Here is a 12,437-nt window from a genome sequence, read left to right on the forward strand (position 1 = left end):
CAGAGAGGTCTATTAACACATAGTGAGTGAGAAAGGTGACTGAAGAAGAAACACTCAGTGCATCATGGGAATCCCCCAGCAGCCTATGCCTATTGCAGCATAACTCAGGGTCACCTGATCCAGATATAAAGTGGTAGTTATCCATAGAAATCTAAATCGTTTCCTGCACCAGGCTGTAAATATGCTTTTCAGTGTTGTAAGGTTGAGCATTTTAAAATGGGAGTCTAGTTGGACTGACTCATTTTGGAGTCTCAAGTGTTCATTAGCAAAAATGCAGTTTTTGGCACTTCTGCTTTGACCTCTCTGCGTGCTTACAGTTTAGTTCACTCAGATTCAAATAAACCAAGTTATCGTCATACTTGACTCTATGATATAGTATTATATAATATAACTGTTTGTGCTTTTTTTACATGACCAAGAAAAGCAGTCATGTCTTTGTTTGACCACTTAATGTTTTAGAAAGCAAAACAGTTCAAACAGATAAGTGTACAAATGTAAACCAGACTTTTGTGGCCCATGGCCTTACCCTTTGGTAATGATTTCTTGTTATCATCAATCATTTTTTAGCTATTTCCCAGAACAGGCTGAATGTGTCAGTTCAATGTGATGTTTCCACATTTGTTGCCAATGTCACTGACTCTGTCGCTCTTTCTGCTAGTAGCTGCAGCGCTGTTTACTGTCCATCACCTGTGGCTCACACACTTAAAAGCATCTGTTTACTCTTGCAAAAAGCTTTTTTCACTAATGTCACGTTCGAGATAAAATACTGGTAGCTAAGTTGACTGAGCTCACGCACAGCACTGCTAAAAGACATGTGGAGTCCTTCCTTATTGGTTTGATAGTCATCAGCCAGACAACGGGGCTGGTATGCTCCTTTCCTCTGCAGCCTTTAATTTCTGAAAATGTTCAAAGAGCTATAAAGAACTTTACGTGTCCTGTGTGCATATCGCGATGACATTTGCTCAACACTGAGCTGGCTTATCAAGTTAGTCATTACTAATCAACACAGAAAAGGTCTTTTAGTTACCTTTATAATAGCAACTGTAATATTTAGTTGAAGTGGCTGTGGCTTTTGTAGACTGGCTTCTAAGTGGAGTTAAAAGCTGTTAAAACTGTTGTTTTACAAAGACAAACAGTGAGCCCAACTGTAGGTTACAACACGGCAGAAAAAAGGCATTCCTGTCTTTTAGCAAAGCTGCTGGGCTCTGCTCTGTGATTGGAGCAGTCGCTTCAAGCTCCAAGCATGTCAGGAAATGGTTAGAACGCACTGGCTACATCAAAAATGAACTGGGTAGGTCAAGTTTATTATGATCTACCAGCATGCATTGACTTTTTGACTTCCAGGTGAATAATTGCAAAGCATTATTACTGTTATAGATATTATATATGGCAGTAGATATTTACTATCAGCTGACAGTGACTCAGGGTTCAGAATGTTTTTACATCCTCTCATCTAGGCAAAGTGGATTAAATGCTAAAAAAACACCTTAATGTGTCTTATCACTAAATTTCACTTGAAGTATCAAAATTAAAAATACTTAGTCTGTGAGAAAATGTTATTGCTATATGATTCAAGACGCTGTTTGTGAGTCTGGAGTTATGTGACCTGATTTCCCTGAGACAGGAGGATCTAGTGATGGTCTCCAGAGGTGGCAGCCAATGATTTTCTGGGCAGTGTTAATTACTCTTTGTACAGCCCTCCTGTTGTCACTCGTGACCCTGCCTACCACAACACCCAGCCAGTAGGAGAGGACGCTCTCCACTGAGGAACAATAGAAGACCAGAAGCAGCTGGGTCTAACTGATTGTTACCGGTTGGCGAGGAAATCTTTGATCCAGGACCAGGTGGCATGTGAAGGTGGTCCAGTCTTTTGCTGAGGATGTCTGGGATTATTTTGTTGAATGCTGAGCTGTAGTCCATGAAGAGCATCCTTACGTTGCGCTCTGTAAAGGGTGATGGTGATGGCATCCTCCTTGGACCGATTTGCTCTTTAAGGAAACTGGTAGGGGTCGAGGGAGGAGGGCAGACAGTGTCTGATGTGCTGAGGCACTATCTGTTTGAGACACTTCACGACTACAGACGTGAGGGAGAGATAAAGGATGATAAAGAGTGAAAACTGTAAATCCCATCCACGACCACAAGTGCATCCACACTGCATATGCACATGAAGACACAGCAAAGTCATTTGGAAGTTTTGATGCTTTACGAGAAACAAAGATTTGTCGTTTAACTTTCAAAATAGTATTTCTCAACAAAAGATAGTGCTGCACCTCATTTGTCTGTCGATGACAGGAAAAGGACTGCTGAGTTATCACACTGTAAACTTCTTTGGAAGTAAATCTTTCTCACTGCAGACATTTGGGCTTGTTACAGCAGGAGAAACACAGGTGCAGCTTGTAAGATTATCGATGGATTTAAATATTCCAGTAAAACATGCCAGCCGACATACCAGTGCATCGTCAGGGAAACACCTGAATGCAAGTTGTAATTAATGGGGTTAGCTACACATTGTGTTTATTAAGTCAGCATGGGATAGTTCAATTGTGGAAATGTTTTTTAAACTTCTTTTCGAAATCTTTGCATGTAAGGTCAAAAGTAGCATCACTAACTGGTGATACTTTCAAAGTGTTGTTGAGTTGAGAGTGAGCTTGTTCATTGTTCCGTCTGAGCAACTATAGGAAGTACAAAACCAAAACTATTTCACTGCATGCTAAACTGTCAGAAGAAATATTCCTTGTATTTATGTTAGGTTGTCTTGTGAAAATGTTGTTTAGTGATTGCTGCAGAAATTAGTCCTAAAACCACAAAATAAATTGGCCCTTTTTTTAATTCCAGCATTCCTTGTCCCAGAATCAAGGTTTGTTGACTGGGTTTTGATTTAGAGGCTTTAAATAATATGGTCTGTAGTTAAGACAAGCTTTACATATTTTGTTCTATAGGAACAAAAGCAAAAACTCTGCTTAATATGTTTATACAGAAATGGAAAAAATATCAAATGACCACCTATCATCCTTGTTCTGTAGCTCCATACAAGATCTTGCCCCTTATGAGGTGGACAATTATGATAAAGGTGGTGAATTGGCACTAAACTACATGGGAGGAGTTGTTAATAATAGGAAGACAGTTGGAACTGTAGTCACCATAAACATCATTAATAACAGGCTACATCATAATAGGTTGAAATCTTGCAGCACCTGCAAAATCCCACTCCTCAAGAACGCACATGTACAAGAGCATCCTGAGTTTATCAGTGAACATCTAAAGGATTCTGGGCCTGGGAGAAGGTGCTATAGACAGATAAATACTAAATCAAGGTCTTTGGCATCAACTCAACCCACTGTGTTTGGAGGAAGAGATAATATGACCCAAAGAACATCATCCAAATATGTCAAGCATGGAATTGGAAATATTATGCTTTGGGGATGTTTTTCTGCTAGGTGTAAAGGACGACTTCACCGCAGTGAGGGGCCAATGAAAGCGGCCTTTTCTCAGCCAGAAAACCGAAGATGTGTCGTGTATGATCTTCCAGACCCAAATGACCCAAAACATACCCTGATGATGACGTTGGAGTAGCCTAACCTGTCTCTGACCTTAAGGATCACTTATTACCTAAAAACTTTAAGCGAATGCGTATATTTGAACCTGTATATATACTTCTGACACTGTGTGGATAGGAGAAAATTCAACATAAATTCAAACCGGTGCATCCAGTCATTGCATGTCTAATGCTGGAAAAAGAACAGTACAAATAAATGATGAAGTGTATATCACATCTTTTGTACTAGATTACTGCTGTGTATTGGCTAGGCATGATAAAGTTAGCAGCTTATCATAGGCTTGGCTTATGTGTCTTTGGGTTTAGAAAAAACAGCAACATTTTTCAGTATTCAGTATTACTTTCAGCAGAGTTCAACATCTGGAGAGATGCAAAGTTTCATGGAGCTTTCAGTGACTGTGACCGGTATATGGACTAAAACCACAGCGGCCTTTGAGTGCAACAAAAAAGTGCCACCTAGCTGAACCTCAAATTTCAACAAAGCTAAAGGAAAAAGCCATCCCAGTTATTAACGAGTAATCTTTGGTGAGGCAGTGGAAAATCACCACAGCAGTGAGTGTATGCTGTACCACTAAAGACGATGCAATTTAACTAACCATCTTTAGGATTGCAGGCACTGCAGAAGCAAGGGTAGAATAGCTATTTATTGTATGCATTATATTCTCTGCCAATCTGGGAAGTATATACTAATGTTTTTCTGCTGAATCTTTCAATGGCATGCAGATAAAATCAAACAAGTCTGAGAGCTTTTATCTGTGTCACTGGTGCATGTTGCAGATAATGTGTTTTGTCTGTGTCTGTCGTTGAGTTCAGAGAGAGAGGGAGTGTTATGGGTTCAGGTGGTGCTTCTCTGTTCTGCCAGTGCCTCTGGGAGCCTGATGTTTCCTCCAGAGTTTGTCAGTAGTGAAAATAAAGAGCTCCTTTGTATCTAATTTGAGGAGTGAAAGACAATCCATGTGTCTTTGAGGGTGCACATGTTTTCGCATTTACTGTAGCTTTGGCATCCTCTCACAATGAAGCTATTATATGTAAACTTCTCCTACTGATGAAGATGCAGGTGGACAGGCCAGCCAGCTGGACATCACCCACTGAGGTCTTTCCTTTGACGTAAAGGTTGCACGAATATGTCCACGCAAGCTGCTGCAGAATCAAAGAGACCGCTTTGTCTGTCGCTGATGATGAAGCCGCCTCTCCCTCTGTAGTATGCTGTAATTCAAAGCAGTTGGCCTAAAGAGAAAGCAGCCATGCAGCCTTGATTTCTTACAGCAAACGAATCCTTTTTAGCGGTTTTATTTAGGGTTGTAAAACAGTTTACACTCAGTCACAATCTGAGGGTTATCACAATCTGTGAAGATAAAGCTCATTTTGTTTTTTTGTTTGGTCTGTAGCAGATGTTTTGCTGAAGGTGTTAGATCAGATTGGGCCACAGCGGTGATGAGAGTCTCGTATCCAGATTACGCTATTCAAGCTTTCTATTGTCCTCTCCCTTATAGCTACATATGCTTGTCTTGTGTATAATATGGGATCATGTGCTTTTGTGTCATTTGAAACATAAAGCATAGAATTAATCTTAGTTTAAACTGATAATACAGTCACAATACCATATTTTGTTTGTAGACTGATCACTACTGGAAAAACTTTTTTTTTCTTGTTTTTCACCCCTAAAAACACGAGCTGTGTGTACTAAGAGTCATCGTTTTGCTAAGAGGTGTTTCTCAGACAAATGTTCTGACAAATGAGCACCTGTGGTGAACAAGTCTTACTTCATACTTAGTACCAATAATTTCATCTATATAAATATAAAAAAAATAGTTGGGACCATGTCTGTGGAAGCTGTCAGCAACAAAAACTTTACATCTGGAGTCTGTAGGTGGCCATCTGGTGGCATTTAAAACAACAAAGCATGCAGATTCCTGCACCATTGCCGTGATCTGAATTATGCTAGTGTGTGCGAACAGTATAGATGCAGGGAAGGCCTCCCAGTTGTTCAGCTGGGGGGGTCTCACAGGATATCACTGCCCACACTGCTGACCATCCCCTCTGACACAAGCATGGAGACATCTGCACTGAGGCCACATCTGATTGCAATTTATAGACAATTATTATGGTTTCAGATTGAAGAGGGGAAAAAGAAAACCGTAAGCACAAGCAATTATGGAGATCAAACCCTGCAACCATTCTCAGCAACAACGGCCTAATTCTGTTGTTTCCAGCTCACTGCTTCAAGACTAGAGACATCTTTGTGGGTTCATTTAGAATCAGTGTCTAAATTCTTCCTGCTACACATAAGTGGCCAGAATTACCCATGTAGCCTGGCTCAGACTTCTTAACACTCTTGGTGCACGATGTGTTTTTTACAATTGTATTAGAGCCACAATGTTTACTTTGAGGGTGGTTTGAGGCTCTGGAAAAGAGGAATTTAACAAGAAACATATTTGAGTGGGGAACTGTCAGTGAGAGAAAAAGAGGCTGTGCATGCATAAGGGGGTGTGGACAGTAAAGTGCCGGAGGGGATCGACAGTGAAGGTATGTGTGTGTGTTTGTGTGTGTGCGCACGTGCGTGTCTCAGTGTGTGGGACACTCAGTCAGTCATTCAGTTGGGCTGCTGCTGCCTCACGATGGCTGTTCTCTCTGCAGAGGCGCTCCGCTGGCACGTGAGTTTTTATTTCTGTGTTTCTGTTTAAACGTATCAAAAATGATAAAAGGAATAAGTTAATGTCTCTGTGTGTTGTTTTTAGGCATTTAAAAATATTCTGTTGTTTATAATCAAAGATGGCACAAGTACAGGCGAGCTCTCCAGCTCTTGTCTGTACACATAGTTTACAGTACGTTTGTTATGGTTTGTTGTTTGGGGAGATTTAGGCGCTGTGGCTTTCACCACTTGAGTGAAGTGGAGGTGTTGTTGCTGTGAGTGGCCCTGGGCCATCCGGCATGTCAGACACACTTCCTGACATTGAAACATAGATACAAATTGTAGATAACCAAGAGCATGACTCATCTTGGTAGAGTGCAGCCGTGCTGGGAAGCGAGCAATAAATTTTTATTAGTAATAAAAAAAAGCAGTTTTGGCATGACATAAGTGGAACAGAAATCATCTGTGGATGATATACTTCTGTTAGATCATTCTGATGATTTTGAACAGAATCCAGTAAAATGAAATTCAAAGCGCAGTAGGTGTACACAGAGGGTTCTACGTATACTGTAAGCTGTGGTAGAGGGAGTTGAGTTTTCACTAAGAATAACAGTTTGTATCATGGGAGGATCTTTACCATAATAAAATGTATATAAGTGTGTAAAATGCCTTGAGGCAACTGTTGTTGTGATTTGGTGCTATATAAATAAAAGTGAAATGCCTTAAGAGGACACTGGATATTTAAAGTTCAAAAGCAAGAGTGTTTAAAAAAATGACACTATGTTTTCTATACATTATAACATATTTAGTGCCGTTAGCCTGTGCTGAGGTCTCATGAACCTGCTGGGAAGCTCATATTTTATTACACAAGTGTGTGTCCTGTCCTTCTTTTCCCCGTTGACCTCCAAACCGGATGGAGCAGATAGTAAAATGGGAGTTTTCCTTCCCACTGTTACCAAATTCATGCTCATAAGGAATTGTTTGATGACTGGGATTTTCCCTGTAATATTTTGGAGTCTTGACCTTAGAATATAAAGCGCCTTGAGGTGCTTCTGCAACTGATTTGAATTGAATTGCATGTAAAAATCAAACGTATCATACAATTCACATTCGCATTTTACATGCAATCATAATCATTTCTCCTCATATCTAAATGTAAACTTACATGAAGTGATTGAACAGAGTAGATATTCCTGTTTTTGTTCCAGGATTGTTTACGCTGCATAATTAAATATATTGTTGTATGCTGTGCGTGTTATGGGCTCACACAGAGCAACAAACAGTTATGGCCACATTTATGTCAATGGTTAATTTAGATGTCTTTGGACTGTGGGAGGAAGCTGGAGTACAGTGAGTATGCTGACACAGGAACAACATGCAAAATCTGCCCAATATATTTTGGATATTCATTTATTATTTTTATGTTGGGCCAATAAGCTCATTATTTTATTTAAACCCAAAGTTGCATAGATAGATAGATAGATAGATAGATAGATAGATAGATAGATAGATAGATAGATAGATAGATAGATAGATAGATAGATAGATAGATAGATAGATAGATAGATAGATAGATAGATAGATAGATAGATAGATAGATAGATAGATAGATAAAACCCTCAGAGGAAGTGCATAACATGAAGAACTTGAAGGGTGGTTGTTTGGCACTGATCGACATCCTTTACCTGTACCAACTATGCACGATTGTCATTGTTCTACATAACTATGGCTTTATAAACACAGTATCCTCTGCGATGAAATAGCTGAGTGTTCCAAAAATAACTGAAAATGCTTTGGTTATTTTCAGAGGTGGTCAGTTCACTGTAAAAAATAGTGCTGTTGTTGGTTTGCAAGGAATAAAGAATGTGTTGTGTAAAGGAAGCGGTTGTGCGTATTTAAAGATTTGTGTCATCATTAAAATGTTTTAAAAACCCTTGAATTGAGATGATGAAAGCAAGTTGTCACTTAGAATATGTGCAGTCATTTATTTAAATACTGTATATTCAAGGTAGATGCATAGTTGTAATTCATGCATGTGCATTAAATGGTACATATTAGTCATTCTTCATGATGATAACATGCTTGCATGGGAAGTAATTCAGCTGCTGTTGAAAAAGGTTACAAACCTGGAAGGAATAAACCTTACAAAATATATAGAAGACACCTGAAAATGATTTTGACTGATAAAATACTGCATGTATTCAGACCTTGATGCATCACTTACTTCAGGCCAGGACCATAAAACCAAGAGCAAAAAAACCCCAAAACAGAACAAAAAGAAAAAACACAACAAAAATTCTTCGAATTTCATGGAAATGGCAGTGCTGATGATTTTTGGTCTCGGTGACCGGACATAGCACACCCAGCCTGGGGTCAAAATACAGATAATGACGGTGCCTACAGGACATTCTTGCTCTAAATTGCTACCTGAGGAAAAAAGCCAGAGGCGTGCCAAATCCCTACAGAAAGTGGAGTGTATGAGAAGGACTCACCACACACACAAGTGCTGCCTTGAAATAGCAAACAGTCTGTGGAGATGACGCCCCGTTTGTTCTCTGTCAAAATTACACATGTACTGTGAAAGCAGAGGAAATATCCTCCCCATGTTTTATTGTATTTTATTAGTTCAATGTTCAGGCCTGTGGTACTGAAAGCAAATTAAGTTTTCTTGTTTTGGTTTTTTTAAGTATGCACCTTCATCCATTTCAATATCTCTCATTAGGCTCGCATCGAAGAGCTGGAGGAGGAGCTGGAAGCAGAGCGGACCATGAGAGCCAAGGTACTGTATATCTACACACTTATGAGGAACTGTGTGGCTTCGCTCTTTAGTGCACATGAAACAAAGAGCAGTTAAATCTGTCTGTCCTTCTTTGGGGTAGATAAGAGGAAACCAGATAACTTGGTTCGGCTCTAATGTTCAGGCCTGTGGTGCTTAGAGCAGTTTAAAGATTGAAGGGGACGGTAAATGAAGAAGAACAGACGAAAACAGTGCTGATGTGCTGGCAGCTGGTGGGGTACATGTGCTGGTGCTGTGCCTCTGGTCACCCCAAACTATCTGCACCTGTGATAATAAAAGGGGGTTGAAGAGACCTTGTGTTTCTGATTAACATAGAGGGAACCCATAGGCGTGGAGGGAGCCCCGACGTCCTTTTTCCTTTTTCTTACTTTCCCAGATCGTTCTCTGTCTTCACACACCCATATCAGTGCACCTTCTGTAAGCCCTTTGCCTTGCTCCTTCAAGTGGAAGAATAGGGCATTTTTTCCATCCATCTTACATTTGACTGCAATAAAGTGTCCCAGATGACTTCTTTCTAATGCATAACTTTTTCAAAGGAGCATGTCTTTGTCATAAAAAGCTGATACCAAGGTGGCTCTTTAAGTGCTTGCTGTTTCAAACAAGGACTTATAGTATGTGTGTGCTAGCATGACTTAAGAGCGTACTGTAGTTACAATAGGAAAAGGCAGAAATGCAAAGGCATATATTTCACTCCAAGTGGCAAATAGAGTGACAGCTGGCCTGAGGGTGTGTTTTTCCCCACTCTGGGTGGTATTCTTAATGGTGCTAGCTGAGACCCCTTCAGCCTCTGAAGCTGCAGAGCAGCGAAGAGGCAGGCAGAGACATGCAAGGTCTTTATCTGTTCCTCCGTCTTCAGAGCAGCTCAAATACAGCATACCTTTGCTGCAGACAGGTTCGCTATTGTTAGGCTCTGCTCCTCGGGTCGCACTGGGGAGATAGAATTATGAGATAGAGGCTGACAGACAGCACTGTTTTTTCTAGGATCCTCTCCCGTCTGGAATGCCATGCGGTTTTACACACACACGCTCACACACACACACGCTCACACACAGACGCTCACACACACTATATAATTGTAAAGTAGCATGTTCTCACACACCCAGGAACACACATAGAACACACATAGTATGCATAGCATTCAGTCAGTACACAAACACTTTATCTTTAAACTGGAAATCACACATTCTCCATAGAAACATGAACAACAAAAATTAACTTAAAAGTCAGGTGACTACGTAAAATATGAAAGGGGTTATTTATATAAGCTCTCGGTTATTATCCAGTTTAAGCTTAAGGGTTGTCAAATTGTTTAGCTCCTTTGCTTTTTATCTTGGGTTTACTAAGTGAATCCTTATAGTTTTGATGCAGTCAGGAATTAAAACAGATAAGTATGACCTCACAATTATCTTGCCAAAGACGCAACTTTAAATTGTTTTTCACTGTTTTTGCTTGCGACAGATGCCCAAAGTAGCCAATTCATGGAAACCAACAAGCTACCAATGTCTTGATAGCTAATATTGCTAATTTATTAGCAATTAAAGTCAAATTTATTCAGTATAATTTTTTTAATATCTGATGCAGATGATGTCCTAATGTGAAAAGTAAAGCTGCTTCACGATTTAGGAGCAGCAAGCTGCAAATGGCACTTGATGCTATGCTTAAAACCCCCAACATTGCCATTCTTTACTAAGTGTAATATTCTGCTCTGGGTACTCGCTAACATTTTTATGAGATTAGATCTGATCAGATCAGAGCCAAAATAATAAATTTGCTTGGTTCTTGTCCCAGATGTTCCCTCGCCCCAGCAGATATTGTGCCTCACCCTATCCATAACATCATCCTCTATCACACCAAACCTCTGCATATCCTCCTTCACTATATCCATATATCCTTTGGCCAGTATACCCACAATCCCACTCTGCACATCTAAAAACAACCTCAACCTTGTCTCCCTTAACTTTGTCTCCAAACTGCTCAACCTGAGCTGTTCTTCTGACGTACTCATTTCTCATCTTGTTCACTCTTAATGAAATTCTGAACATCTTCAGCTCTGCCTAGCCTCACCCTCTCCAAACATGTCAAACTGTCCATCATAATTGGAACCAAGAAGGAGCTCACCAGTTCTTTGATATAATCTTACCTCCATCTTTCACTCCTACCATACATATGTCCTGCACCACCCTAACATACTTCTGTGCCATGCAGTCTCACAGCTCCTCTCTTGGCACCCAATCATATGCTGTCTCAGAATCCACAAAGACAAAGACACCTTTTCAGTACTTCTCCATGAACACTCTGAAAGCAAGCATCACACCTGTAGTGCTCTTTCGGGGCATGAAGCCATACTTCTGCTCACTGATAGCCACACCTCTATTTAAGCTAGGTTCAACGACTCTTTCCCATGGCTTAATGGTATTTCTCATCAATTCTATCCCTCTGTAGTGACTCCAGCTCTGAACATTACCCTTGTTCTTGACAGACTGAACTGGATGGCTTTCCCTGAGATTTAAAAATTTTATTAATGGCATTTACATATTTGCTGCATAGTGAATGTACTTATACAAGCTTCTGGACAGTCAATAGCTATTGTTTCCTCTTTTTGGGATAGCACATAATACTGCTGCCATGTAACAAAAAGCTTTGTGGTGGCAGATTAGAAATCACGAAGGCAAAAGTTTCACACAAACATTTTTAAAAGGCAATTTTTCTACCCTTCAGTTTCAATCAAATCCCAACATTGAACATTGCTGACCTTTCTGCGTGGATTTTGGATGGATTGTGTACACCAACCATTGAATTACTTGAAATACCGGACACGTGAACTACAGCCCTGAACTTTTCGAGACATTAGCCAACAAGATGGGTGTGTGAAAATTAAGATCTCTCTCACTTTCTGATCGCACATTGGCCAGCTGTCTTGTACATGTGATATCCAATAGGTGAACAAGTAGACATCATGTGACTGAAATCAAGCAAAGTGGACCGAATGTTACATCTCTGAGGAAAAAATAAGTCATGCTAAACTGTCACTAGCAGGACTTTCATTGAAATTATCTCATTTTTGTGTTAAATTGGTCCCTGCTTGTAACTTACAGAAGATGATGGACATGTTGTATTGTATAAAGACTAACTTTGGAGAAAGCATTTGGCTCTTTCAATATATACTTACTTACTATAGCATATATACTTCTCTAATATAGAAAAAGAGACGTATACAAACCTGTATCTTTTTGGACAATAAGATTAAAACCATTGAAGTAAACATACATTTAGTTTTGTTTCAGGATAGAACATCTCACCAGTCAGGGGTTTAGTTTTTGGAGACTGAGTAAATGAACACTAGAAATCACTTATGCAAACACAAATTGGCTGACTGCACAGAGACACACTCCTACTCCTTCATGCTCTTGTGCAAATGAAGATAAATCTCCTATCTCTAACAGAAGGGCACT

At 39.9% G+C, this 12,437-nt stretch overlaps 1 protein-coding gene across 3 annotated transcripts in view; it reads left to right on the forward strand.

Annotated features, from left to right (window-relative positions):
- The window catches only part of LOC309712921 (uncharacterized protein MYH16), a 61,711-nt gene that overhangs the window by 39,353 nt on the left and 9,921 nt on the right, over positions 1-12,437 (forward strand). For all 3 annotated transcript variants that reach the window (XM_082544130.1, XM_082544129.1, XM_082544128.1), the window contains exon 7: positions 8,911-8,967. In XM_082544130.1, coding sequence (XP_082400256.1) covers positions 8,911-8,967 — 57 coding nt within the window. The remainder of the gene's footprint in view (positions 1-8,910; positions 8,968-12,437) is intronic.

This window comes from Aulonocara stuartgranti, assembly GCF_965226115.1.
Source record: "Aulonocara stuartgranti genome assembly, chromosome: 8".
NCBI classification, from domain to species: domain Eukaryota; kingdom Metazoa; phylum Chordata; class Actinopteri; order Cichliformes; family Cichlidae; genus Aulonocara; species Aulonocara stuartgranti.